Source organism: Platichthys flesus, chromosome 13 (assembly GCF_949316205.1).
Source record: "Platichthys flesus chromosome 13, fPlaFle2.1, whole genome shotgun sequence".
Classification (NCBI taxonomy): domain Eukaryota; kingdom Metazoa; phylum Chordata; class Actinopteri; order Pleuronectiformes; family Pleuronectidae; genus Platichthys; species Platichthys flesus.
In genome coordinates, this window is record NC_084957.1 from 1,900,724 (window position 1) to 1,928,470 (window position 27,747).

The following is a 27,747-nucleotide window of genomic DNA, read 5'->3' on the forward strand; positions in this document are numbered from 1 at the left end:
GAAACTATAAAATATAATTTATATAATGTAAAGTGACTGTTTTCTATTCAGTGTTTTGTTTCTAAGTGTCTGGAGGAAGTTGTGTAAGTTGATGATGGAGGAAACTTTCCTCCAGGGACCGCTGCTCCTCCTGCTGCTCCTCCTCCTCCTCCTGCTCCTCCTGCTCCTCCTCCTCCTCTGCACGCTCCGGACCTCCAGCCTCTCCAGCGGGACACTCTCACAGCACGCACCGGGCGGTAGTGGACCTTCGTCAGGGCTCCTTGTGCAGCAGCTCCCCGGCCTCTGTGCCTCCTTCGTCCCGGCTTGTGACCGACCCTCCTCGGCTGTGGAGGAACCCGCTGCGGGGACACGAGCGATGGACACGTCCCGTTAGAAGTTGGAAAGTCTCCCATCGAGCAGAGCCGGCGGCCGTGCCCGCCTCGGAGGCCATGGGCTGCGGCTTGAGGAAGCTGGAGGACCCGGAGGACAGCACACCCGGGAAGATCTACTCCACCCTGAAGAGAGCTCAGGTGGAGACGAAGACGGACACCGTGCTGGAGTATGTCCTGCTGGACTTCAGCCTGGAAGGTCAGACACGTCCCCGGGACTTTCTCCTGAGTTTCTACTGGTGACAGGATAATCAGGGTTATTAGAGATTCACCGGTTCATCAGAAGAATCTGTTTCAATGACTTCAACAACTTTAAATATATTCATTTTAATCTCATAAATGCGGAAGAAAAACATTTATTTCTTGAGCTGGAATCAGCAAATATTTGTTATTTTTGTTTTAAATCACGACTTAAACTAAAATTCAACTTTCTATCGATTAACAAATTGACCGTTTGTTGAATCTCTGAGTGAAACTGTCTCTTTGATCCAATGAGTGATGTTTGAATCAGTCCTGAAACAATAGATGATCAATTGAATGGAAATCCATCTTTACAAGTAGTTGTGGTGATCAATTGATGATTATTATGTTAATTGATCTGGTTCCAACTTCTCCAGAGTGAAGATTTGATTCTTTTCTTTATCAAATGTGAGGAACGCTGATTTATTTTTCATATTTTCCTGACATCGATCAACCAAGTTCGGCTGATTGATAATGAAAATGATAGATCTTTGTAAATTAAATAATTGTCACTTTTTTGTCACAGAAAACAATTACAGCTGAACTTATTTGAATTGTCGATTGATATTGAAGAAGGATCAGAAGATATTTTCATGTTTTGAATCAAATTTGGTCGTTTTTGGTCATCTGTCATAATTGAGGAAATAACTCAGTTTATGATTCTCACACATTTTGATTCCTCTTTGATCAAATGACGAATAATAGAAATAGAATCAGTAGATGAAGTCAAACCTCAGCTGTGTGTCAGTGTCTGATCAACCAACATCTGGAGTTAACATCATAGAAATCAATGGAAAACATAAAATATTCACATTTGTTCGTGAATCAAGATCATTTTGACACATTTCTTTAAAAACAACTAACTGATGTTGTGGTTCTATGACAGATCAGTGCAGCTGTAGGGATGGGGGGGAGCATTTAAAGTTATAATTAGTTGCTGCTCCAGTTTATTTCTGACTCTATCTGCAGAATCACGAACCTGTTTGTCATAAAGGAAACTGTCGTCCCTCACGACATCTCAATGCAGATAAAGGATCTTTGGTTTCAGTGAGTTTTTCTGATTCATCACTTTAAAATAGACTCGTCTCGTTTCCTCTTTGGACAAAAATGTTCCTCTCGGTTTATTTGGCTTTAAAACGCTCCTGAACCGACTCAGAGACACAAACTATTTACGACACAGAGACACTTTATTATTCCCACAGGAGCTTCACCGAGCTGCTGGAAAGGTCCAGTAAAACGTCCTGTGGCCAGACGGGAGAGTTTGTGTTTCTCACGTGAAGCAGCAGCAGCAGCAGGAGATGACGAATTCATTCTGCTCTGGAAATCACGTGTTTTTGTTTAACAGCTCATTCACACCGACCAAAAATCTGGAATCTCTACGTCTTTCCAGGTTGACGTCTTCGTCTTCTACGCATCTGGCTCCTCTTCTTCATCCTGTGATATTTGTGTTCGCTCCAGAGCCTTTGAGGAAGTTGTTGTCAGTGCAGGCGCTGGAGCCGCTGGAGTGTTTTAAATGTTCTCTTTTTATTCTGAGGTCCTTTCACGTCGTTGTTCTCTTCACGTTCCACAAACATCACATCGTCCAACTCTGGAGCTTTCAGCAACAGGCCTCGTTTGTTCAGCCGAGCTAAAATAGGTCACAAGGTTGGTTTTCCTGCCTGCCCTCTGCGAGTAGCCCATCTGCACACACACACACACACAGACACACACAGACACACACAGACACACACACACCACTTCTCATGGTTAAATAATATAATTCCCTGCCAGAGGAGGAAAGGCCCACCTGCTGGGATCTGGGATCTGATTTGAACAGTGTGATAATCTGCGATGGCCGAGCAGCGTTGTGCTTCTTCAGAGCTAATCCTTCATCTGACGCTGTTTTTCACTCTGACCTATTTGGAAGGAAACGGTGATTAAGGTCTGAATGGAAGCGTCGCATGTAAACAGCAGCCGACAAAATAATGAATCACAGAGGAGAGTTGGAGGAAGTGGGGGGGGGGAGTCAGGGAAGTCTGTTTCCCGCCTCCTAACGACTTTCAGGGAAACACCTCGGACTGAAACCTGTCAATTCGTTCACTGGTGATTTGGGTGTTTTGATTTTTTGTCTTTTTTAAATAATAAGGACTTTTTTGTGACAGGGGCCAAAATGGTGGCAGGAAGTCACAGTTTCACGAATTAAACGTCGGCTTCTTGTGGCGCAGGAAACCTGAAGCGTCGCATCGAGTCAAACTTCACTGGACTTTGACCGGCGACGTCACAGCTTCAATAACGTTTGTGTGGTTGACTCAACTCGGTCATCATCGGCTCCTCCTCCTCCTCTTCCTCACCAACATCTTCCTCTGTTCTTCAATGCACATTTTCTCGCAACCAAATAAAAAGTCCGGTCCAACAACCACAACCGCAAAAAAGGCCACACAACTGATTTCCATATGTCACACCCTGCACAGCTACGACACGTGATGAGCTGCTGTTGTGTTTTTGACGCCGAAGGAGAATTTTCTCACTGAGCAAGTTGTTATTTGACGGATGCTCGATGTAGCATTTAGCTCCCCCTACTGGCCCGGCATGTTTGTTTGAGAGTTGTTGTCGTTTTGATCTTCTCGTCTCTGGAGGGCTTTTTAAAACAAAGGAGTAATTCTCTGTTAAAAAGTTTTATAGTTTATATCTTCAGTGATGAAGACGAGGTCTAAGAACACATCCGATCAGCTGCAGTGTGTGAATGGACCCTGCGCCACGAAGAGAAACCTGAAGGTTATTGGAAAAAGTATTTGTTCACGTTGACGACCTGCGACTGTTCCTCTGCGACATGCTGTAGAGGAAATTCAGTGAATATCAGAACTGTATGAATGAGTGTGAAGGGATGAATGTGACCTGTAGTGTTAAGAGCTTTGATTGGTTAATCAGACTAAATGTTGACTTCTAATGAATCTGTGTCTGGATCAGTTAAATCTCATTTCATGAGTGAGAAGGAGGAAATGTGCATTTCTAAGATGTGAGTTTTCCTCTTGGATTTGTGTGATTGTTCGACGGTGAATGTGTGATGACACATCTCAGAGTGTGAGGACCCAGTTAAACCACAGTGATTCCAATCTCAACCCGTCATGTGCCGTCTGCTGATTTATCCTCTGAGGCTTTTCCTCCTGTGTCGGTTCAGTCGGAAAAAAGTTTCTTCTTGCCAAACCAAAGATGAAGAAAAGCCTTTAACTGTGTTTTCCTGGCTCTGAACCAGATTCAAACCACCGGGCTTCATTCTCACTTCAAACCACCTCCATGACCGAGAGGACGTTTGATGCCGTCCTCACCTCTCAGAGGGAGAAACGCCTGAGGTGTGGAGCTGCACCGACAAATAGAACTTTCTGTTCCAGGCAGAGAAGAACAGATAACGCAGCTCGTCTCCTCTCTCAGGAAACTCAACACAAACCGATGGAGACACGAGGACGAGGGATGTTTCACTCCAGCTTTAAATGACTCAGTTGGTTAAAGGGAGGAGATGTCATGATGAAGATGATGACGTCCACTTGGAAACACGAGGAGATTCCAGATCTTCTGGTGATTCTTATTTTTTGTAGATGTTTTAAAACCTGTTCAGAAAAATGAGGCTCATCGTTTTTTAATTGATTTATTTAAGGGAGATTTTTTTTTATTCTACAGTAGCAGAAATGTAAAGTAATGAGTCCTCTTCGTTGTAGAGCATCACCATCACTCTGCAGGTCCTCGTCTCTCCTTGACAGTGTCACACACTCTCACTTTCATCTGCCTGCGTCCTTTCTCACACACACACACACACACACACACACACACACACACACACCACCCCCCCATGGATCTCAGCACTGGGCCCAGTAGCAGCAGCTCTCCAGCTCAGCTTGGCCTCATTTCCCTGCGTCAGAGCGGAGACTGGATGTGAGACCTGGAGCCACAGGCAACACATCAAAGTGGCTAATGGCTAATAACTTCCAGAGCTGATGGGGGGGGCGCACAGCCACTGAGGTGGAGAGAGATTGTGTGTGTGTGTGTGAGGGGGAGGGGGAGGGGGGGGAACACTCTTTTAAAAGCATTGTTTACTGTTATTGATCTTCTTCCACCTTCAGTCCAGGAAACAGAAGCATCGGGGCTTCTTCAGTTGCTGACTTCAAACTCAAAGCTTCATCAACTAGTCCATTAACTAATGTTGATTATTAATCAGCTCGGTCCAAACGTTTGCTGGGGATCGGTTCTGAAATCAGATCCTTGGATGCTCTGTGGGTCAGACAGAATAAAACCCTGTGTTGGACTGTGGAGGAGTGGAGCGGACATTTAACAAATCAGTCCATTGATTGATTGATTGATTAGAAAAGAATCAGCACATTGATCAACAGTATAGTTGAAGCAGCTTTTCTTTAAACTCTTGCCATTAACAAATTCCCCACAATGATAAATGCTCCTGGAAAGACGACAACAAACTCTTGTGTTTCGTCTCTTGGCAAATGTTTTGGTGCCTGAGGGTCGAAGGCAGAACCTCGGAGCAGTGTCAAGCAAAGAGTGGAAGGATGAGATGAGGAGGAGGAGGAGGAGGAGGAGAGGATGAGAGGAGGAGGAGGAGAGGAGGAGGAGGAGGATGAGAGGAGAGGAGGACAGGAGAGGAGGAGGAGAGGATGTGAAGGCAGCGGAGCAGGTCAGGACGAGATGAAGTGAGGAGACGAGAGGATTTAACCTGAAGTGACGCGTGTTCATCGCTGGTGGGATGAACCGAGTCAGAGACGGATGAAATGTCGGTTAGATAAAAAACCAGATATGAATCGTAACCTTCTTCCAAAATCCACGAGAGACGATTGTTCAGAGCCGATTGAAGCCGAGCGCCGGCCTCACATCCAGGGATGATTCAGTTTCATCTAATCTCTGTCTAATCTGGAAATAGATTATTTCAGATTAAAGTCTGTATTCAGATGATTAAATATAGAGGAGATTTGAAGGTGAGGCAGAAACAAGTTGATTGATTTCATTCAGTCGTCATGATGCCTGACTTCATGTGGACTCTCTAATCATATGAACATTTAACGGTTTGTTTTAACTTCTCTCTGTTTTTGTACCCAACTGTATCTTCTCCACAGGATGAACTGTAATACGTTAGGAGCTCTCGAAGCAGATATAGTCAATATTATTATTAGATATAGATAAATATGATTTTTCTGAGAATTTGTTGCAGAATCAAATAGAAATCTGTATTGAGTGAGTTTAAATGTGGTTTCATCCGGAGACTGGACGGAGGAGCTCTGGGCTCTAGCTTCACCTCGATCCAGAGGAGCTGTGGGCGACCGAGGCTTCGCTGCCACTTGTTGACGAGCGTTTCACTAAGTGTGTATTCATTGTGTATTTTTGTTGTAAACGATGAACATGAATACACGTGAAGCTGTTATTTGTTGACATGTCGCTGGCGTGTGGACGCCCAGCATCACAGAGCCTCCTGTTTTCCTCCTTGTTGCCGGGCAGCTTCTGTCTCACACCTCTTTTTATTCTCTCTCTCTCTCTCTCAGACTCATAAACTCCGTCTTGTCGCCTGTTTGTCTCTGAACCCTCGTCCGTCCCCGACCTGTGTCTCCGTCGCTCTGTGTCCTCCGTCATAACCCCCCCCCCCTTCCTCACCCACCAGTTCCCACATTACCCCCCTCTTTTAGCCTCTTTTTGCTGGTCCTTGCTTCCTCCTCCTCTTTTTTCCCTCCCTCTCTGAACAGAGGCCCGAGTGTGTGGGGTGATCAGGGTGAGTGGCAGCAGGATGGGGGTGAGGGGGTGAGGCCCGAAAGCAGGGGCGGAGAAAACACTGAAACAAAAGCTTTGGTTAGAAGTGTGTAAAACATCAGAGCTGCTGTTAGTGATCCAGGTTTAACTAATGGAAAAGATCTCTCTCTCTCTCTCTCTCTCTCTCTCTCTCTCTCTCTCTCTCTCTCTCTCTCTCTCTCTCTCTCTCTCTCTCTCTCTCTCTCTCTCTCTCTCTCTTTTGTATTTATACACTTAATTTACGACCAGACAACAGAAATACAACACACATTTCCCCTGATGATTGAAAATAAAGGAAAATGATGAAACCAATAAATACAACACGGTTCTGCAGATTATAAAGGAAATAAATAAGGTTAATTCCTTTAATGTGATTGGCCCTGCACCCCCACCAGAGAGAGAGAGAGAGAGAGAGAGAGAGAGAGCGAGAGACAAATGGCTTCATAACATCAGTCACCGCTCCGAAAAGAAAAAGACAACAAAACGACGACAATGATACAAAACGACCACAAACTGCATAAATAAGTGTCGACATAGAGACTCTAAACAATCACAATCTACTCAAACGGACACAAAGTTACCACACAAAGATGAAAATCCCCTAAAACAGTATATACAAAATGACACAAAAGATACAAACTGGTAACAATAAAGACCATTAAGAGACAAGCAGTCCCTTCTACAGAGGGTGGGGGGGCTTCAGGTTGATCCAGTGGGCGTCGGCTCCAGCTCTGGTTTTACAGGAGCTTATTAAACTTTCTCACAGGTCTCATCATTCCCTCCCTGCTCTTTAATGTAGAGTTTATGAGATGTGAACGATCTGGGCCTCGAACCTGTTCAGCATCAGTTCCACCTTCTAACCTGCGACCCCCCCCCCCCCGCCCTGCTGTGTACGAGCCTGGAAACAGTTTCTGATTTGTTTGAATCTCTTGTTGATCCCTCCGTCCCCACACCCTGAGCCGTCCACGCAGACCGTGCCCACCAGCTGCGACATGCAAACCCGTGTTAAATTTAAATTCACCTCGAGCGTTGTGCAGTTCGGGTTGAAACCCACAGGAATGCCAGTAAAGTGTAGCCCCTGGTTTACTGGTTTCATTCACTTCTCTGGTCTCATAATGGAGCCAAGTGCTCATTCAGGGGGGCAGCGATCTCAGCTGTGAGCTGTGAGCCACCATCTCTGGGGTGTTTGTCCGTGAGAATGTGGGGGGTTGTAGTGAGGAATGCTGCCACACACACACATACACACATACACACATACACACACACACACACAGAGACACACACACACACAGTTTCCCAGTCTCACTCCTGATTTGTCTTTCCTAATCTTGCTCCATCCAAAATGCACAACTTAGTAAAAGTGCTTTAAATGGACTTTCCGTTTGTGTGTGTGTGTGTGTGTGTGTGTGGGTGTGGGTGTGGGTGTGTGTGGGTGTGCGTGCACGGGGCACTCAGCCAAGCCTCTCTGTGAACAGCCCCTCTTTGTGGACACAGGAAGTTTGACGGTCACAGAGTTTTAAGACAAACAGCTCGAGTCTCGTTGGGCTCACAAACAACCCACTGAGCTCTTCACACCTCCTACTGGTGAGTGCAGGGGTGACGCACCGGCTGGCACCACTGATGACGTAAATAGACAAAACAAAAACTTTTATTTTGGCAGCTTCTTGCAAAAACATAATCATCCGCTCTGCAGAAGAAATCGTCCAGATGTCGTTTCCTGGAGAATCTTTAAATTCCTCACGTCTCTAAAAACGGTACGACCTGAGCTAAAACGTCAACAAGTGATTATACATCATAAAGTTACAGAAAGAGCAAATAAACACAAACATATCGATCTGAAATGTTTCTAAACATGAACAGAATCTGTTGTTATGTCTCCTCTTACAGGACGTGGGAGCACCAGTCTGAGAGCTGCAGCGTCCACTCAAACCAGTGTCACCACATCACAGGCCACAGCTGCAGCTCCAGCTCTAAAAATAAGAGCGAGAGCGGTGATGTGGTGTTTCCCTCCACATGCCTCCTCGTCCTCTTTAGCTCAGACAGACCTGACATCAGTGTTTGAACCCGACGGACTCAGGATATTAAAACCCTCCGACCAATCAGGCGACGTCTTTAGTCGTCAAACAGGAAGTAAAAGATTCCCACAGATCGGAATAAAGCTTAAAACAAGTTTCACATCTGACTCCAAACTCGAGATTCGACGTGACCTCAGAGGAACTTCCCTTCGTCAGCAAATGAAGGGGTTCATCTTCGTCTTCTGCGTTCACGCTCCTCTTCTTCTTCATGAGATATTTATATTCTTCTGCTTGTTTTTCTGAATCTGACGTAAACGCTGAAAAACTAAAAACATCCATTTACGTTTCTGCTGCTTTCCAGGAAATCATATGGAAAGTTATGATGTTGAGGAAGAGGAGGAGAATTCTCACATTTATAACGACCACTAAACAACTCTCTCCCCCCCCCCCCTCTCCGCCCTGCAGGCAGCCGCCCGACGGTGCAGTACGTGGGGTCCCTGTCCGAGCTGCCTCAGGCCCTGCAGCCGTACTACACGCAGGGCTACGTCCTGACCGCCCTGCACCCCATCATCCTGTCTGTGGGCCGGACGCGCTCGATGCCCTTCAGCCTGCTGTACCGCGCCATCCTGGCCCGACCCAGACCCAGGTACACGAGTCCAGATCCTCCATTGAGCCTGAACTCAACTGAAACTGTTCACTTTGATTTTAAATTGACCCTCAGGGGAGGTTCTTCCTTTCAGACGATAATCAACACCCTGTTAGTTTTGTTCTGTCGTTAAATCCTTTTAAGAGAGCGATACAGATTATCCCCCCCCCCCCACCACCACCACCACACTGTTGAGTAAACGGATGAATGATGCATGAAGTCAGCTGCATATTTGATGAAACCTCTGGTAGGAGGTCAGACGTCTGGCGCGGAGGGGGACACCATGTTTTGCTTTGGGTCTAAAAGGATTTTCTATTGGCTAGAAATCCACCCAACAACAGGGGTCCCACAGCCAATGACGTGAGAGTATCTCTGATCACTGTGGTTGGATTGGATGGGATATTACAGCTATGATATTAATACCTATGACAAACTTTTATTTGTTAAGCACATTTCATGCAGAGGGTCTCGCTAAAAGTGTTTCACAACAAACTCAATAAACACAAGGAATAAAAAACACATTAAAACATTTAAAAGAAGCAAGAAACAGAAGGAATAAATAAAATAATATAACAAATGAAATGTGATTTTGTGAGTTAGAATTAGACAATTAATCACAAACGTATTTGTATGATTATATTTTTAGTGAATTTGACACAGAAGATGTTAATAATTGTTTTATGCCAATATTCCTTCTGGCTGTTCCCATGAATCTTGTAATCATCTTAAAATTCAGATTGAAACTCTCGTTTAGTTGTTTAATTAATTTTACAGAATCTGATTTAGTCTGTAAAATGATTCAAGTGTTTGTGTCTGAACCTCAGTGACGATTACAAGTGAACTATGAACTCTACAGCTGCCGTGGGTTCGATGCCACAGAGATGCTGACCCGTCACTGTGTGTGTGTGTGTGTGTCTGTGTGTGTGTTCAGCAGGCAGACGGCCTCCATGTGTCACAGTGTCCCGGTGCTGCGGGTGGAGGAGTGGCCTCTACCTGGCGACTCGCTGACGGGCGACACCGTCCGAGCGCTCATCGACCGGGTCAGTGACTATCTCTCTCTCTCTCTCTCTCTCTCTCTCTCTCTCTCTCTCTCCCCCCCCCCCCCCCCCCCCCCCCCCCCCCGCTGCCCAGCCACCGTGATGATGTCAGAAAGCCTCACGTGCTGACTCATGACTTCTCTCTCGTCCGGCAGGTGAACAGCAGCGCACGAGGGGGCGTTCGATTCGTGGGCTCGGTCCTCCAGCAGGTGAGCGGGGTCACGAACGGCCGGGTGCACAGTCCGAAGAGGGGCTGTCGCTCTCCTCCGCGCTCCCCCCCCCGGACTCCTCCAGGAGACGCAGAGCAGGAGGACAACACCTACAGTCCTGGTGAGGTCATCACGCTCACGAGGGTTTGATGTCAAGTTTCATCTTGAGTCTAAGTGTCCTCCTCTTCCTCCTCTTCCTCCTCTTCCTCCTCTTCCTCCTCTTCCTCCAGACTTGAGGTTGCTGGTCTTCTTCCACTCCTGGGCTCCAGGCTGTGCTCCTCTGGACTCTCTGGCCTGTCAGTACCACCAGGGGGCGCTCTCCATGCGTGTGTCCAGGAAGGGTCAGGTGGTCAGTGCCCTGGAGGCCGACTGGCTGGAGCTGACCACCGCCTACTACCGCAAAGGCTGGTCACTGGTGGACTCCTTCGTGTACTGGGACACGCCGAGAGGTGGGTCTGGTGTTGATCCGACGTTTTAAACATTCAGTGATTATGACTCGTGTTTGTGTTATTTCTTTAAACCTTTATTTTGAGTCACTGGAGAAGTGTCAGTATCCTGCTCTTGAGAAACTGGTTTTACTCTTCTTCTTCTTCTTCTTCTTCTTCTTCTTCTTCTTCTTCTTCTTCTTCTTCTATTCTCTGCATTTTTGATCTTTTCTAATTAAAACTGATTCACACACGTATAAAAACGTCTCTTCCTGTTGCGGCTTCTTTTTTCCACTGCGTCTATATTTGGAAGCGTCTTCCCGACCTTGGCGACCTCACTTCCTGTTGGTCTCCAGAGCAGCAGATCTTCTCTAGACCTCAGAGGCCTGGAAATTATATAATTGGAAATATATGGATACACACTCTGACATCTTTAAGGCTGATGCCAAAATCAATATTTGAGGGTTTAAAAAAAAACATTAATCTGCTGATATTGATTCATTTTAATAGAAACATGAAGCATATTGTAAACAAAGATTTCTGGAGGATCCATGATGTTTGCACAGCCAGAATCAGCTGCCACTCGTCTCAGTGTGTTCATCTCTACTAATCCTCCTGATGTGAGATGTGATGTCAGACTTCAGCTCAGAGACGATCTAAAGATGTGAAATCAAAACACGCATCATCTCAGGTTCTGAATATAACTGAATATTAGGATTTAGACCCTGAGACGCCTCAGCTGATCTGTGATGCGTTCAGGGACCATCGCTCCCCAGGGGATGAACCGTCCCGTCCTGATAGATGGTTTTAAAACAAGTGGAGCACCTCCCCGGGTCATGTGACTTATTATTATAAACTCTGACACAGATCTGAAATCAGGTTGAATCAGCCCCCCCTCCCCCTCCACATTCACACAGCGTTAAACCTCTTTCTAAGAACTGGGTCATTATCAACCCAGTGTCACTCTCCCAGTCTCCCACCGACATGTTCCTCCGACTCACAGCTGAGAACATGACGTGTGTTTGCTTCCCGACAATGAGGGTTGGTTAATTATTGTGTTGGCTTTAACACGTGTGTGTGTCTGTGTGTGTGTGTGTGTTTCAGGTGAGCCAGTGCCCAGATCCCTGGAGGGTTTGTTTGTTTACGAGGAGAGAAGCACGTCTCCTCCCGCCAACGACACCATCGTGGTGGAGCAGTGGACGGTCATCGAGGTCAGTAACAGACTGACGAGGACGAGTGTCAGTTGATCCACATAACCACAGACCCGTTAATGAGCAGAGACGTGAACAGGAACACAAGGAAATACAGAAGTGTTGCTTTTACCTCTCAGATCTTCGTCACTAAGTGATTTTGGTTTCAATTAAGTTAGTTATATCGAAACGGGCTGAGACATTATGATTGACAGCTGAGAGGCTCCTTGGATCACTGGAGCTCAGTCTCTGACTCTGAATGACGTCATGACAGCGTTGGGATCCGAGATGTTTTTTGTTCATCAGGAGGAAGAGGTAGATGCTCAGTCACCAATTTGAAAATGCTGACCTCTGGTGGCCAAACCGTGGACACTGCAGCCCAGGAAGGGTTTTTTAAAACGGTTACAAAAACACCTCTTGTTTATGATTGAGTTTTAGAAGAACTATAAAATTTAAACTGATGAAAAGCAGCAAGGACGGTTCAGTAACGTTTTATGATCTCCATGTTCTCTGTCATCTTCTTCTTTCTGTGTCTTCTGTCTCATTGACCCGTGTGTCGTCCTGCAGGGCTCCAACGTGAAGACGGACTACGGGCCCCTTCTTCACACCCTGGCCGAGTTCGGCTGGCTGCTCACGTGTGTCCTGCCCACGCCCATCATCCGACACGACAGGTGAGCTCAGTCAGTAGCTGGCTCTGCTGTGTATGGATGCCGTTAAGATGTAATATAACATCATGATGATATGACCCCTCTGTGTGCAGTGACGGGAACTTGGCCACGAAGCAGGTGGTGTTTCTGCAGAGGCCCGTCCGAGGTCAGCCTGCCGGGCAGCAGAGGAACCAGGTGAGAGGAATGATGGGAGATGGAGTCCGAACATTCAGGGGATTGGTTTACAGCTTCAAAAAGAAACAGGGTTCAAACCTTTATGGAATACGTTTAATGGAATTAGGTGAAAAACTATGATTGTCTGTGATGAAGGAAAATGCTGCTGTTGATGTGACATCACTGCGCCCTGGTGCACAAACTGAGAACTGCACCTCACACACAGTGAACTGAGGCTGAAGTCTTGGAAACTTTTAACCTTCTCACGATCTGAGGTCACAAGACAAAACACCCTAGAGCCCAAAGTACAGTAGCTCCTATAAGACAGGTCTAAAGATCAGGTCCGCGTAAATCCTAAATCTGATCTCAGCACTTCACGAAGCATTTCAGATCCAGAAGGAGAGTTTAGAGGGAAACCAGGGAACTAATGAGCTGTAGACATCTGTCCTGAGGGACCCAACCACAAGGGAACGGCTCCTAGTTCAAGTTCATGTCAAACTGTCCTTGTTGTGTAGTATAGGTTTTGTTGGGTTGTGTGAGATGTGAGTTTCCTCCGAGCTGTGACCTAACGTCCGCCTCCTGTGTCCAGACTCTGTCCGTCCACAGCGACGTGTCCAGTCGCTCGGTGAGCCGCTCGGTCAGCAGCGCCACCGTCCCGCCCGAGGAGCTCTCCCCCGCCGCCGGAGGCATCGGCGGCTTCCCCGTGTTCGGGGGGGGGTACCCCAGCGCCCTGTCCCGCCTGGAGGAGAACGGCTTCGAGCAGGAAGAAGGGAAAGCCGAGGTCACGTGTATGTGAGCGGGAAAACAGACGGATCTAACTTTTCCTCCGGGATTCAAACTGTGTTGGATCAACGGAGAAGAGACTTGAAGTCTCCACAGACTCTTCATCTGACGTTGTGTTGCTTTTAAAACTCTGCACTTTTTTTTATGTTTTTATTGAAGCCATAATGAGGTTTTATTTAGAGACTGATCTGAATATGAACCACACAAACACACACACAGACACACACACACAGCTATGAAGCACAAACTGATTTCTACACGTTATGGAATCAACACCGGGGACAATCAAGGGATTCACCTTTTTTTTGACCAATATCACTTTTTTCCTTCTCTTTGGTTTTTCAGTTTCACACATTTTTTCTCAATTGAACAGAGAAAGTTCTCAAGACTTTTTATTGCTGCGTCCAGATGTTTTATAACCTTCATATCTCACCTCAGGTCAGACTCGGCTCCTCTCTTCCAGAATATTTGGTACTGACAGTTTGCAGGTTGGCGAGTGACAGTTACTATGACCAGAGGATTTTATAGACACACTCATGATGCTCAATCTGAGCGGGGGGGCCATAATGCATTTGTTTGACAGTATTTAATATTTGTTCGGTTGCTGTTGGTGTTACACATTTATTTTCTCTTCTGTTGAATCTGCTGCTTTCTGCTTTAGAGCGTAGATGGTACTGACGTGGAACAACATGTTCCTTTATCACCACACACACACACTGTTTAGTTTGATTCAGTCTCACACACACTCACACACACACACACACACTATATATATATATATATATATGTATATTGGTTGAAGTCATTACCTGAAAAACAGTGTCCAGCTGTTAACTGAAATGATTTGACCCTTTTGAAAAACTTGGTTTAAAACCTCTTATTAAAGGTTTATCTCTCCAGCAGGAACCTGTGGACAGGATAGAAAGTATTAACTCAACTCACTGTTGGTTCTGTTCATTTCTTAGGATTTGTTGACAATGTAAAATATAGTCGTAGATACATTTCCTGTTATTTTCTTAACCAACATTAATTTCAGTCTTTATTCAGGATATATGCAGCAATCCTGAGAATAAATTCAATACTTTTTAAGACTCTTCTAATATTTTTCAAGACCCCAGCGCCACTAGGAGCTGGAACCGGTGACATCAGCGACACTATTGAGTTTGAGGTTTCAAAATTAAATTAAGTTTGCCAGAACTTCTATGTAGCACTGTATCAACACAACAGAAGCTCAAAAGAATAAATTGAGTTACTAAGCCACAAATTATTTATAACAATAACATGCTCGCTCACTCACACATGCACACAACAGTGTTTCCCACAGGGTTTGTAGAGATCATGGTGGATGGACCCTGGACCCTCTTGGAAGAGGATATTGTACATTCTAAAGTAAAGATGCATCAATCTGGTCCAATTTGAGACAAATTAAGAGGCTAGATTGAAATTAAAATGGCAGAATCCATTGTGGTGTGAGAAACACTGCACAGACACACTGAGCAGTCAATGGTTCAGTCAACTCTGCAATAGGCACTTTGATAATACTTTAAATAATAAATCTATTTTGCAGACTGTCCCTGCTTGAACGCCAGGTATGTTTTTGTTGCGCTGTTGTGAGGACTAGAATAAATGAATTCACAAACTTTTAACAACTTTTGACAAATATGTTATTCACATTGAAAAAACAACACATCCGTAAGCTATTTTATTTAGTAGCTTTATTGTGGAAGGTTGATGTGTAGTTCCTGTTATAAGCAGGGTGTTGGTTGGGACTCTTGTTTTGAAGGGGGGCTCTAATGGAGGCTTTACTTAAGACAGAGTGTTGCTGACGTCACGCAGACGTTTTACTTCCTGTGTCCGTGCGGCGACAGATTCTGCATCACGAAGGAACCTCCACCAGCTTCCGGTTAGAATAACTAGTGAGTGAGAGGTTCAAGGTGGTTATGTGACCATGGTTATATGTTTTCATCATCAGGTTTAATAAATGTCAGTATTAATGATGTCTTTCTAAATTTTGCTTCTTTTATATTTCAAGTTTAACTTTAGTTTCACGTCAGTTTGTTTCCTTATAGTCACACAAATGTTTGTAAATAGTGTGGATGGAACCTCAGTTATATAAAAAACACCAGTCTGAATAATATGTTTTTTTTATTAACAGACATCATGTAAATGTCAACAGTAACAAAATTGTTTAGTCCATTAAAAAAAAAAAAAGTGGGTGGGACTGACAAGACTCCTCCCACAAAATAACTTAACGAGGGAGGGGGTAGAAGACGGAGGTTGTGCTCAGATACTTAAATGTTGCCGATAGTCAGAACTTCCTCGTGGCCTTTACTGGTCGAATGTTTACATCGGTAGAAATCGGGGGAGGCGGAGCATCAGGCACATTTCACACGGGATTAAAAGGGGGCACGTCACAAAGCAGGATCAGAAGTTAGCCAACAGCCTCCTACAGCGAGGAGAGCGAGGAGACAGAGTACCTGACTGCTGGTACACGTACGAAGCTAGAGAGAGAGAGACCGGTTGTCTTTGTTCACTACCACACGAGCCACGCCCCTTCAAAGTGCTCGAACAGCATTATTATGTGAGCCGGCTCATTTAGAGATCCGTCTCATGGGACACCCCCGAAACAAGCTGGTAGGCAACACAAGCAAACAGAACAGAAGCAGACAGTGAAGCACCATCAGAAAATATGACAGAGGATTAAGAGAAAGGGCCGCGGCTTATATACGGGGGGGGGGGCTGTCAGTGTATGTGCCTTCGTCAACAATACAGGTCACCATGGTTTTATGTAGTTTTTGTTTTGTTGTTTTTTTGCAAATCCAGCTGCTTAAAGAAGAATAAAGTAAAAGGGGAGGAGTTAGAGCGGAGGTGTTTCCAGAGACACAGCCTGAATCTGAAGGAACATGGAGGGAAACAGAAAAGTGTCGTCCTGCAGGAGTGACTCTGCTCCCGCTCTTTAACGTCACCTCCTCTGAGAGACACAGGTGACAGGGGAGGAGGGACATGAACAGTGTTACTGGACAGGAGCCTTAATACACTGTAGTGTGTGTAATGTGTAGACATATATATTCATGTGTGTGTCTGTGTGTGAATGCGTCTCCTCTGTAATGTGTAGATCTTTTGTTTTCGCACGTCTCCCTTGTGGCAGCAGCTGCCTCTCAGGCCTCGCTCACCCCGGCTGAAGACGTGTTCTGCACCTCCTCCTCCAGGATGGGCACGATCAGGTTGTCCTTGGACATCAGGTTATACTTCATTACGAAGCGTGTGAACCGGTGACACAGGAACGTCTCGTTCTGCACAGACACAAACACACAAACACACACAGGTCACAGCTATGAAATTGCATCCGGAGTCGGCTCCATTCTGCCTGGTTGACACTTTACAGCTTCTTTCAAACATGCACCAAAATTTACCCGACATTTTCCAGTAAGAAAAAAGTAAGAAAGCACAAATGTCCAAGACAGCTGCTGAGGGCATTAGTCCAAAAAACGTTTCCTGCCACCAGTCCCTAGAAAACTGTCAAGAGTGAGTCCATGTGAGACTAGACTGAAACTGGAAGAACACAAACATCTCAGGATGAAGAAGAGGAGCCGAACGAAGACGTCAACTTGGAAACACAAGGAGATTTCAGATCTTCTGATGATGAGGGCCGATGCCGGTGTGGATGAGCTGGAAACATCAACACTGATCTTTCCACAGCAGAGTTTATACGTCATGCCCCGCCTCCTGCTGCTCTACAGGCTCCGCCCCTCGCCTGAGTCTTCCTGTTGTTGTGAACGAGTCGGACCAGGACAATCTCCCGCTGCTTCTTCATTGGTAAAAGACAAACTGTGTCTAGACTGACAGAAACATGCATGGGTGTGTGCAACATATTTGGTGGTGGAGCTTATCAATTCCAGTTCTAATCTGTACCCGGAGGCCTCTTTAATATAAGGTTTTGATAGGCCTCTATAAATAAAGTCATTTCTATTTTACCAAGTCTTTATTTGTACAGGTATATATCAGGGCTCTCATGCTTTAAAAAAAAAGAAGTTTAGTGACATCTAGTGGTGAAGAGTCCTATTGCAGCTGAACACACCTCACCTCCCCCCCTCCAAACATGACAGAACCTGTGATAGATTCAGTTGTTACAAAAACTCAAAAGGTTTGGTATGTCCAGTCTGGGCTACTGTAAAAAATACAATCTGCTCCTGATGTAAATATAAAGTATTTAAATACAAAGGGCCCATTCTAGGATAAAGAAAACAATTCGTACAATTCAGAAGAAACACAATAGCATTAAGATTATTTTATAAGATTCAATTTCTGCCAATAATTTTAGTTTTTATCTTAATATTTATTTATTTTTTCACGGCTAGAAGGGAGCCGGTGACCCAAGACTTTGTGTCTGTGCACATGACAAAGTCTTGAAGATGGCTGATAAATCAAAGGATCAAACCAAATTACTGTCTTAATAATTGGGTCATCTTATGAATAACTACATCCAAAAAACCTGATTTTTAACGATATTAATGAAATATTTTATATGCAGCAGCCCTAATCAATAGCATTTCTACCGTTTAAAGAGTCTTCTGAGACAGGGGCAGAATCTGGGGAATCTGACGGGTTTTTTGGACATGAGGCTTTTGACACAGGCGGCGATTTTTTGCTCGACCTCTGGTTCCTTCTGACGAATGGAGAGAAGCAGCATCTCTGGACAGCCCCACGTCTTGCACAGGTCCTTGAACACGGCCTTTTGCAGTTTGTCGATAATTTTTGGGGACATGTCAAAGTCAATGTCTTGGACTTCGGACCATGTTTTTTCAAAAAGGTTTTTAGTGTTGTCTTTTTGTTCGTCAAAGAACAAGTTGACTTTGGCCTTCGTATACACTCGATTGACGAGCTGCTCCATGAGGAGACGGACATACGTCTTTTTGCAGGACGCTTCTTGTTCCTCTGCAGTGTCGATCTCTGAGACCGGAGACACTACGATTGATTCAATCTCCATTAAAGCCGAGGTCACCCTCTCGGTGTAGTCACCGGCCTCTTTGGAGAACCACCAGTTCATCAGTGGCAGGAAATTGATCACTCTCTCCTGGATGTCCGAGTACATCTTCCTGTGGGATTTAGGAACAGACACTTTCGTCTCTTCAACTGGAGTCACCACTGAAATGTCAGTTGTGATGTACCTATAGAGGACATCGGTAAGGACGGAGGCGTTTGCAGGTGAAACTCTGTCCTTGGTGTCGGTCAGAAGCAGAGACTCCACGCTGTCCATCAGAGACTTGACTGACACACTGCTCTGGACTTGGGTCTCCTTACTGAACTTCTTCCGGACTCGTGTCCCCATCTTGAGCAGCGATGTTGTGGCAAAAAGCTTCGCCAAAAGCTTCTTGATCTTCTTTCCCACTCCTTTCCAGATCTTTGAGAATTTGGAGCCTCTACTCGGATCCGATGATTTGACGCTCTCCTCTTTAGTGATTATCTGATAGATCTCATCTGAAGCAGCTTTAAACTCCAGAGAGGATTCAGAGATCAGCTCACTCAGGTCCGACTCTGACATTTCATACACAAGGGGTTCGAGGATGTCGCTCACCTCCTTCTTAAGGATTTCCTGGACATCCTCACTTGACCCACGGTCACTGCTGCGGGCTGTTGAAGCTCTGTCAGAGTAACGACTGCCTGATGTGGAGTCAGAGTCTGAAGAGGTTGATTTACCCTTTGAAAGCTTATCTAAAAGATCAAATGTCTTTTGACTCCGCAGTCTTGGTTTGAACAAGCCCTGGATGTCCGAAGCAGAATTCTTCAATACTCTGCAAAGACAACCGACCATTTTCTCCAGTTGGTTGGGTGTGGTCTGGTGACACCGTGGTGGTCCACTGGACTGTGTGCTGGTGGAGTAAGAAAGCCGGCTGGCTTTGATCCTCTCCGTCACCTCCTCTGCAATCAACTCTGTGAATTGATCCAAAGACTCAGAGTCGGTTGAGCCTCCCGGTGCCAAACTTTGACAGAGTGCGTCTCCCAGACTGGACTGGACCTTTTCCACAGTTATGGACATGCCTTCTTTTCCAAGAGCCGCCAACAGTTTGGAGGACACTGTCGATGTCATGTTCATGACAAGTTCGGCCAACAGAAACTTTGTGACACTGCTCGGTGCACCTAATTTTAACTGCCTCCACTCCTCCGCAGTTAGCCTGGTGAAGACATCGTCCACGTGCGGGCGAAGAGCTTTGACTGTTATGTTCGGTAGTTGTAATTGACGAGATGGAACCATTGTGAAGCTGATACAGAAACTCTCAACTAAAATCTGTCTTTTCACTTATGTATTGATTGCAAGTCTTGCAATCACTTCTTAATGAATCCTGTGCTTAGTTCAGTGTAGAGTCTCAGTATACTACTACTCCTTATCAGAGACAATTTTAAAAGGTCACTTTTAACATTAGAGGAACATAGGAAAGATCAAAGCCACTATAAAGTGACACAAAGATAAGCCTCGCCCCAATGAATGACATATCAAACTTGCTAGGTAACAAGTCTGGCCTTTTGTTCAAAGCCATGTGGTAATATACACCTCGACAACCTTGTTGGTTCAACTAATTATTTTGCTTTCATCACATAGGGCAATGTGCCCTATGTGATGAAAGCACACATAGGGCACACATAGGGCAATAAACCGAACAAATATATGCATATAACAATACAGAATAAAAATTGATTTAACGAACTGGAAGAGATGTGTTGCTCCAGACATTTTCTGGAACTTTTCCAGTCCGTGTGAAAATACAGCATGAAAAGACAGCGGGTGAGCGTGTTGATGAAGTCTGTACACGTATAAAATGTCTGACCTTACTGACCCTGAGAGTGTTTTATAACTGGACTATATCAGCAAATAAAAAAAAAAATGTATTTATATAGCGTTCTTTTAGTGTTGATGACGACTCAAAGCTCTTTACAGTAGTTTTACATTCCCCCATTCACAGACACATTCACACAGTGCACCTATGAGCATCACTTTTCATTCTGAGGGGTAATCTGGGGTTCAGCATCTTGCCCAAGAACATATCAGCAGGCAGATGTGGAAGAACTGGGATCGAGCCACCAACCTTTTGGTTAGCGGACGACCGTTTTACTCCATCACAGCCGTCCAAAAAGCACAACATTCATTACTTGCCGAACAGACACCTTTTCTAATGACACCTACCTCATACTTGTCAAAGATCTGGCGGTGGTGGAAGTAGGCATGAGAGAATATCCTATAGATGCGACGACAGACGGAGCCGAGTTTAGCCACCGATGACTCTTTGATGCTCACCCTAGAAGGACAATCAGACAGATGGCAGCTGTTTAAACGATATCAAGTGAGGATCGGGTCAGTTTTCTTAAAGCAAAGTTCCTGTGGGATCTCCTGTCACACTCCAACCTTCTAAGATTCACTAAAAGACTCTGTGAGCAGCAGATTCAACTGATTCTTATCTGTAGGTTCATCACTACGAGCCAAACAGTTCACATTATCAAACTGACATTTAATACTTAATCAATCATAGAGGCTGAGCTGCAGGAGACTGACCTGCTGGGGAAGTATTTGTTGCTATTGAGAAGACAGGCAGCTCCGTCCAGCGTGTGCCTGGTGTAATCAATGGCAGGGCACTATGGATGAAACAGAACAAAACGCACACACACAACTGTGAGTGAGAGCGGTTTCTACTTGTTGTTTACACAAAGGCTGATACGAATGAACCAGGCAGAGGGGTTCACACAGGACGGACTCACCTCTTTGGGTGTCTTGTGGGCAGCACATAAAAAGATCCACTGCTCTGTGGCCGTCATCTGGGTGCAGGTGTCTGGGTGGCACTCGCTCTGCAGGAGGAGAGACAGAGTACAAAAAAAAACTATTACTACAACGATACTAGTCTAGACTTGACTAACTCAGGAAAAAATCCTTTCAGTCAAAGTGTGTATTTGTTCAGTTTGATCACTTACCTGCAGTTTTACAGCTAGTCCATTGAGCTCAAGACAAAACTGCCTGAAAAACGGGACATAAGAAAGAACAAAACACAGACATGAGTGAGTTATTCTGTCAGATTTGATTAGAAACCAGCGGCTTGTCAAAGTTTGGGATCCCTCAATAAACTTCACTGAGGAGGCTATACTTAATTTTTGTTTGACCATTAGTTAGCAGGATTATGCAAGACAACTGGACGGTTATCACAAGACATTGAAGGATGTGGGTTAACTAATGCAGGCTAACAAGACCATATTCAAAATGTACTCGTAGTATTTTTTGCCCCACTTACCTGAGGTGTTCATACTTCCACACCCCCTCATCCTGACCCTCCGGAGGTTCCAGGATTTTGTCGATATTGGAGCAATCTGATCTAATGTTCTGCTGAATGTACTGAAACCAGAGCCAAGAAACACATATTAGTAGACATCCTCATTCAGCCACAGCTTGTAATGATGAGACCATTGCATCTGTTTGTCAACAGCCTGTGACAGAAACCACTACATATCAAAACGACCATTATTCAAAATTCATCATATATATCTATAAGAAATGAAATAAAGGATTATGTAGGAGCTGACTCATGCATGTGATTTAATAGATCATATACATCCACTCAAAATGAAAATTCTGTACTAGTGTGCACTTGTTTAAAAAGAGGCAACATGACCACACACCTGTTGAACAGCGAGCGTGCTGTCCATCTCCTCGAATGATTCATCCGGCCAGTTGTAGAAGTCCTGCACAGGGAGGGAGGACACACTTAGTCTCCAGTCGAAGTGGACAAAGTGCACGTTGTAGATTGACTGGAGCAGATTACACAGCTGTTGCACAATATCGACCCACAATCAACTAAACAAACATGAAGTTAGCTTCTGACTCATCAGCTAGGGAGAGGTTTAAGGAAGAATTACAATATCGAGCCACTGATTTAACTTATTGTATTAGTGCAGATTTAGACAAGCTGGTTCAAAGCTTTACACATTTTTCTGATTTTCTCTACAAGAGACAGAATTTAGCCTAAAGCCTCCTCCATTCAAAACATACGTGTGAAAGCTTGTACTGTATTAATGTTTATATTCCTCAGACATCAGATCACGTGTTTATGAAACCCAACTAATCTTGTAGACTTTAATACACAAAAAATCACAGGTTGTCACTAGAGAAAGTTTGATCACATTAACAACACACACACAAAACGGGGATTTCACAGCTTTTGTCTTCAAACCCAGAGAAGCCCAGTGAACATTAAACTATTTAATTCTGAACTAAATAACCTGGAAGAGTTTGAGGAGCGTTTAAAATACAGGTTGGTGTTAGAGAAGGCTCCGAATCCGAAGCTAACTTCAGAGACGTGAACCAACCTGGTGTTCATTCACTGAGCGTGAAGTGGAATGAACTGTTTGGAGACTGGATAAATCTTTTTATAATAAAAATCTTTGTTTTTCTCAAGCTATCACAGCTAATAAGCTAACCTGTCAATAGCTAGCTCGATAGCCGGGATGCGGCTTCTTCCTGCAAAGCTAACGAGCGTACGCAGCTAAATAGCAACATAGCTAACTTCGTGTCCTTGTAGGTGGTTTCAATCCTCCACCGGATCAAGTTCTTAATGAATCCAGCGACACTAAACCAGTATGGATCTCCAGGGGAGGAGGCAGAACCTGGGCTCGTTCTCGACTCGGCTCCAGGAACTAGACGGAGGAGCAGTTAGCGGTTAGCAGCTAATGGTTAGCAGCTAATTTAGCTTGACGCTTCCCGGTCCGGCCCTTCCTGTGTTTGTCTGGGACAGAGCCGCGGATCAGAGACGTGTGCCGGAGAAACCCGGTTCAGGTGAAGCGGATTCCCCGTGTCCGTGTGGCCGACTTGTCAGAACCCCTGTGGGAAAGCCCCGGCGGCTGGAAACAAACCTTCGCCTTGGTTCCAGGCCGATTCCTCCTGAGAACTGCAGAACCCTCCGCCATGACCATCTCGACAGAATACCCGGATGTTCGTCACTGGCGCTGTTGTCGTGTCGGTGATTCACTTCGTGGTATCTGTACTGTACATTATCCGTGTACTTATACTGCACACGAGTATTTCACTTAGTTTGTACGTGTGGTGAAGAACGATGAGGAAGATGTTTTCCTTATTGAAAGGACAGAGAAAAATACAACAACTAGAGTCTCAAATCTTCAGATAGACAAAACAACCACAGAGACTCAAAAAGACTAACGAATCAAAACCACAGAGACCAAATCACTACAGACTCAAATCTGCAAAAACAAAACATTTCAAAAGAGATAAAACTGATGAAAAAAGAACCCAAACAAGCAGAAAGAAAAACATTCATAAAAGGACACAAAGAAGCAAAACTGCAAAGTGAGACAAAAAGAACATAAAATGAATAACAAGTAATTAAAACTACAGAGACGCAACAATTGACTAAAGACAAGAACACGAAGGAAACAGACAAACACATTCATAATAAATAACAGATGAAAATCAGTCCACAAGTTTTCTACTAAGACGTAAATCCACAACAGACACTCAAATCGAGACTAGAAGTCAAAAGGAAACAAAAATCAACTACATATCGATGTGACGCTCAGGGGGACACAAATAGTCTGACACTTGAAAATCAACAGCAAAAATAAACATTTATTATAAAGTTGACCATAAAGACACACAAACCTTCCGTCAGTGGAGTGTGTGTCCAGGGGCCCTCCTGTAGAGCTGTTGATCTATTATCACATTAACTTTGAGGTCTGTCGTTTGAACAAAGAACAAAAACTCTTGCACCAGTTTTATTTCTCATTATTTTATTGTCTCTCTTCAGTGATAAACCAGTTTTACATTTTTGTAAATCAATAAGAACAAAGGTCTCTCACTTTCTGATAAGTCGTGAGGTTTAAGGTTCTGTTAGTTTGAGTTTCTCAGCTTCGCATCATCTATAAAACAATCGACTGCATCCGTCAAACTGAGATCAAGTGTGATTCAGCTGGAAATAAATCTCCTTATTTATGTCTTGTCCTTTTCTGTTTGCTTTTATAGAAAAAGCAAAGTTCTGTCGACTGGGAAAAACCATGAGTCCAAAACTACATAAACTTAAAATTCAAGATTGTAGTGAATATCAACAGGAGCAGCATGAAATCATGACAGAACAACAACTATCGACAGTTCAACTTTATTAGTGTAACAAAATGAGATCATAATTATTTACAATTGAAAAAACATAAAAAAAGAAAAGACAGACACGAATGAGGCAACTGAATTTCTTCTCTCCTGGGGGGTTGACAGGGACTTAGACTCATTCTGCGTATTTACCAAGGATGTCTCCATCACGGAACAGGAAATAGTCCTGGAGGACAGAATGAGAAAGGGACAAATTAAACAAAAGAACAAGACACAACAGAAACAAATCAGAACTGATGCAGTTTGAACTTTACTGCACCTTGTCGTCCAGCACGACTTTAGTTCCACCGTACTCTGGGAGGAGAACCTTCTCTCCGACCTTCACACTGACAGACTGCAGGTCTCCTTTCTAAATAAAAAGAAAAATGTATACAATATATATCATTTTATTGTAAATACATAAATAAAATGTATAGAACTTGAAAAAAATGAAGATATAAACTAAACCACGCTGAGAATTACCGGGTTGACAGCTCCAGGTCCGACGGCCACGACGGTGGCCTGCAGCACTTTGCCTTGAGACTTCTCCGGCAGCAGGATGCCGCCCTTCGTCACGGTGTCTGCAATGAGGCGCTCCACCAGCACCCGGTCGAACAAGGGGAGGAATTTTCTGAAGGCCTGGAAATAAAGAAATGAGCCGATGATCATCAAGTTACACTTCACCAGTGAAAAGCCTTGAGGTTTAATGTGACACCACAAGGTGACCACTAGGGGCGGTGGTGAGATAAATACTGGCTCTGTTACACAAAACCCACTAAATTACAAGTTTTAAGTACTTTAACTTCTGGTCTGTGTAATACAACTTTAGTATTCCCACTTAATTAACTTGAAAGACAAATTCAACACAATTCAGGAACTAGTTACTTGAAAAATGTAGCTGGGGTAAGGTAGACTGTATTAAAACGAGTGATATCCAGGATAGTTGCATCCAACTTTTAAAGACATTTAAAGTTAATAATTATGTAGTATTCATTTTCTGAGTACTAGTACTTCATAGTACTTATCCACAATAATATGGCTGCTTCCACTCATGTGAAGCATCTGGATTCTTGTGTTAATCGTTAACAAAAGTATTCAGATATTAACAAACGTTTAACTTCTTTCGTTAATTTCTCACTTACACAATTCAAATCATCCCAGAATCAAACAACAATAAAAAGGCACAAGTTTAAGTTTGACTTGAAATGTGACTGATTCCACAGATCAGGGTCAAACTAAGAAATCATTAATCAGCACTTGTAGCTGCTCTGTTGTGAAAGAGGGAGGAAAAGAAAGAGGAGTGATAAGTCTACAGACAAAGTGTAAACATTCAACAAGGCGCTGCCTGTGTGAAGTCAACGTTACTTCATTCAGTTCCATTTTCAAAGCAGTTTAATCTGATTTGAAACAGCAGCTGACGACAGTTAAAAAAGCAGCAGATGCAGCAGCGGCCTTGGGTGAAGGTCGCCTGGGGAGGAGGTGGAGGAAGGTGGGGGTTGATCTCAGTTTACTGAGGGGGGCAGACATGGTGGGGTCACTGCAGTTATCCTTCACGATGACCTTCTACCCCGTGTAGGGGGAGGAATAGACCGGCCCACTGATAACCTGGAGGCATCTCAGGATTTCAGTTTGAACGACCTCCACTGTGATGAAATGACCTTCAGGATTTACCATCACTAGATAACAGTCAGGGCCAGTTGGTCTGGTTTTCCAGAAGCTTCTCTCTTCTTTACACAAGGTGGTTTGAGGAGAACCAGTTGCATAAAACTGTTATGATGATGACTTCAGGCGAGATGATCTCACCACCGCTTCAATTTTAATCATGATCAGGTCCCTCTGGATATTGTGCAAATATAATCAAGAAGTTTGACAAACAGTAAAAGCAGCAATAGCACAGAGAAGAAAAACTCAGTTTAAAGATAATGTCCCCCATTAAGTAGAAATCACTAATCATTATCTATATTATGTATTGATCATAATTATTGCTGCATTCATCTGCATATTATCTAAATGCAGCCCAATGGTTTCATTAACTATAGAGTAAAATCCTCAGTAATTGCTTCTCAATGGCAGCAAATAAAAACCAAATGACCAGTTTGCTGCAAACATCTCCTCCAGCACATGTCAGCAGCTGACGGAGATTCAATGAATCTGAGATAGTGACTTGACAATTTATTTTTATGGGACTATGTTGGCTAAACTGGTTTCTCTGTACTATCGTCCACATTTTAGAGTAGGTCCTAGTATTTGTGAGAATTGTAGTTTTATCAATGACTCCAAAGTATTATCAAAACAGATGTCAATCAATCGACTTATCGATTAATCGGCTATTTGAATCAGCTCGAGATCTGACATTTTCATCGACAAGTAAAGAAGATGACATGAGTGTAATTCTTAGTCTTCAATGACGCAGCATGTTTAAGGCAGAATAAGAGATTTAAAACAGACTCTTGACTTCCTGTCTGTTCCTGGACACTTCATTCATTGCTCCATGTGATTGCTGCAGTGACTGAGGACTTTAATTATCGGCGCATGTTCTGTAGATGGTCCCGCAGGTCCACTCGTCACGAGGTTGCCGGTTCGATCCCCGGCGACAGGCCCCGAACCCCCCATCCTCCTCCTTTCTGCCCACTGTGTTTTCACAGTTTATTAAACACGATGATAAACGTGACTTTCAGCGGTGTGACCTTGTCAGTGGATGTAAACGGCAGCTAACGTTAGCAGCTAACGCTAATCTCCACCACATGATGGACGCGTGTCTTATATTCCCTCACTCTCTAGTCCCACGGAGTCTTTAACGGGTCTTACCATGTTTTTTGTGGACGTGTTCGTGGGTCGAGGTTCTGCGTGGAGCTGCTGTCGGGTCCGTCAGGAGCGTGGATCGTCACACTGAACCGGTTCACGTCCACACGTGAGGAGGAAGATTCTAGAGCGCGCATGCGCAGTGTACGAGGCCACCGTTTCTCTGCCTGAATAGAAATACACGAAAATAAGCATAAAGTGGAGAAATCCACATTTAAACAATTACATTTTATCAAAATGCATGAAAGCATTCACAACAAGGTTTAAAACAGTATTAATTGAGGGATTTTTGTCTTTTGTAATCGTTTAAAGTTGGGGCAATG

At 44.3% G+C, this 27,747-nt stretch overlaps 2 protein-coding genes across 5 annotated transcripts; one reads left to right on the plus strand and one right to left on the minus strand.

Moving 5' to 3' along the window:
• On the plus strand, nucleotides 1-15,488 carry rftn2 (raftlin family member 2). Of its 2 annotated transcripts, none has more exons than XM_062402927.1 (9): nucleotides 1-567; nucleotides 8,846-9,026; nucleotides 9,961-10,066; nucleotides 10,219-10,393; nucleotides 10,503-10,721; nucleotides 11,802-11,908; nucleotides 12,455-12,558; nucleotides 12,648-12,729; nucleotides 13,298-15,488. In XM_062402927.1, exons 1-9 carry the CDS (start codon nucleotides 429-431, stop codon nucleotides 13,502-13,504), a joined length of 1,320 nt encoding a protein of 439 aa, XP_062258911.1. In that variant the 5' UTR covers nucleotides 1-428; the 3' UTR covers nucleotides 13,505-15,488. The 2 variants fall into 2 exon arrangements, with proteins under 2 accessions (XP_062258911.1, XP_062258910.1); XM_062402926.1 differs by having other exon boundaries at nucleotides 2-567; nucleotides 9,958-10,066.
• A 131-nt stretch (nucleotides 15,489-15,619) lies between these two features.
• Nucleotides 15,620-27,571, minus strand: LOC133967463 (MOB-like protein phocein). Of its 3 annotated transcripts, XM_062402930.1 has the most exons (9): nucleotides 27,431-27,571; nucleotides 25,106-25,261; nucleotides 22,150-22,212; nucleotides 21,765-21,865; nucleotides 21,451-21,493; nucleotides 21,241-21,327; nucleotides 21,038-21,117; nucleotides 20,672-20,783; nucleotides 15,620-16,784 (listed from the first exon to the last, which is right to left on the minus strand). In XM_062402930.1, exons 1-9 carry the CDS (start codon nucleotides 27,431-27,433, stop codon nucleotides 16,650-16,652), a joined length of 780 nt encoding a protein of 259 aa, XP_062258914.1. In that variant the 5' UTR covers nucleotides 27,434-27,571; the 3' UTR covers nucleotides 15,620-16,649. The 3 variants fall into 3 exon arrangements, with proteins under 3 accessions (XP_062258914.1, XP_062258912.1, XP_062258913.1); XM_062402928.1 differs by lacking the exons at nucleotides 25,106-25,261; nucleotides 27,431-27,571 and adding an exon at nucleotides 23,380-23,491; XM_062402929.1 differs by lacking the exons at nucleotides 15,620-16,784; nucleotides 20,672-20,783; nucleotides 21,038-21,117; ... (2 more) ...; nucleotides 21,765-21,865; nucleotides 22,150-22,212 and adding exons at nucleotides 24,620-24,809; nucleotides 24,903-24,992 and having other exon boundaries at nucleotides 27,431-27,569.
• Nucleotides 27,572-27,747: the final 176 nt, after the last annotated feature.

Coding starts and splice junctions, on each gene's coding strand:
- rftn2 (XM_062402926.1), top strand. CDS start 429: ATGGGCTGCGGCTTGAGGAAGCTGGAGGACCCGGAGGACAGCACACCC. Junction 568..8,845: donor GCTGGACTTCAGCCTGGAAG/GTCAGACACGTC, acceptor TCCGCCCTGCAG/GCAGCCGCCCGACGGTGCAG. Junction 10,394..10,502: donor GGACAACACCTACAGTCCTG/GTGAGGTCATCA, acceptor CTCTTCCTCCAG/ACTTGAGGTTGCTGGTCTTC.
- LOC133967463 (XM_062402930.1), bottom strand. Junction 21,866..22,149: donor GCACGCTCGCTGTTCAACAG/GTGTGTGGTCAT, acceptor CTCTGGTTTCAG/TACATTCAGCAGAACATTAG. Junction 21,328..21,450: donor GACTAGCTGTAAAACTGCAG/GTAAGTGATCAA, acceptor CTCCTCCTGCAG/AGCGAGTGCCACCCAGACAC.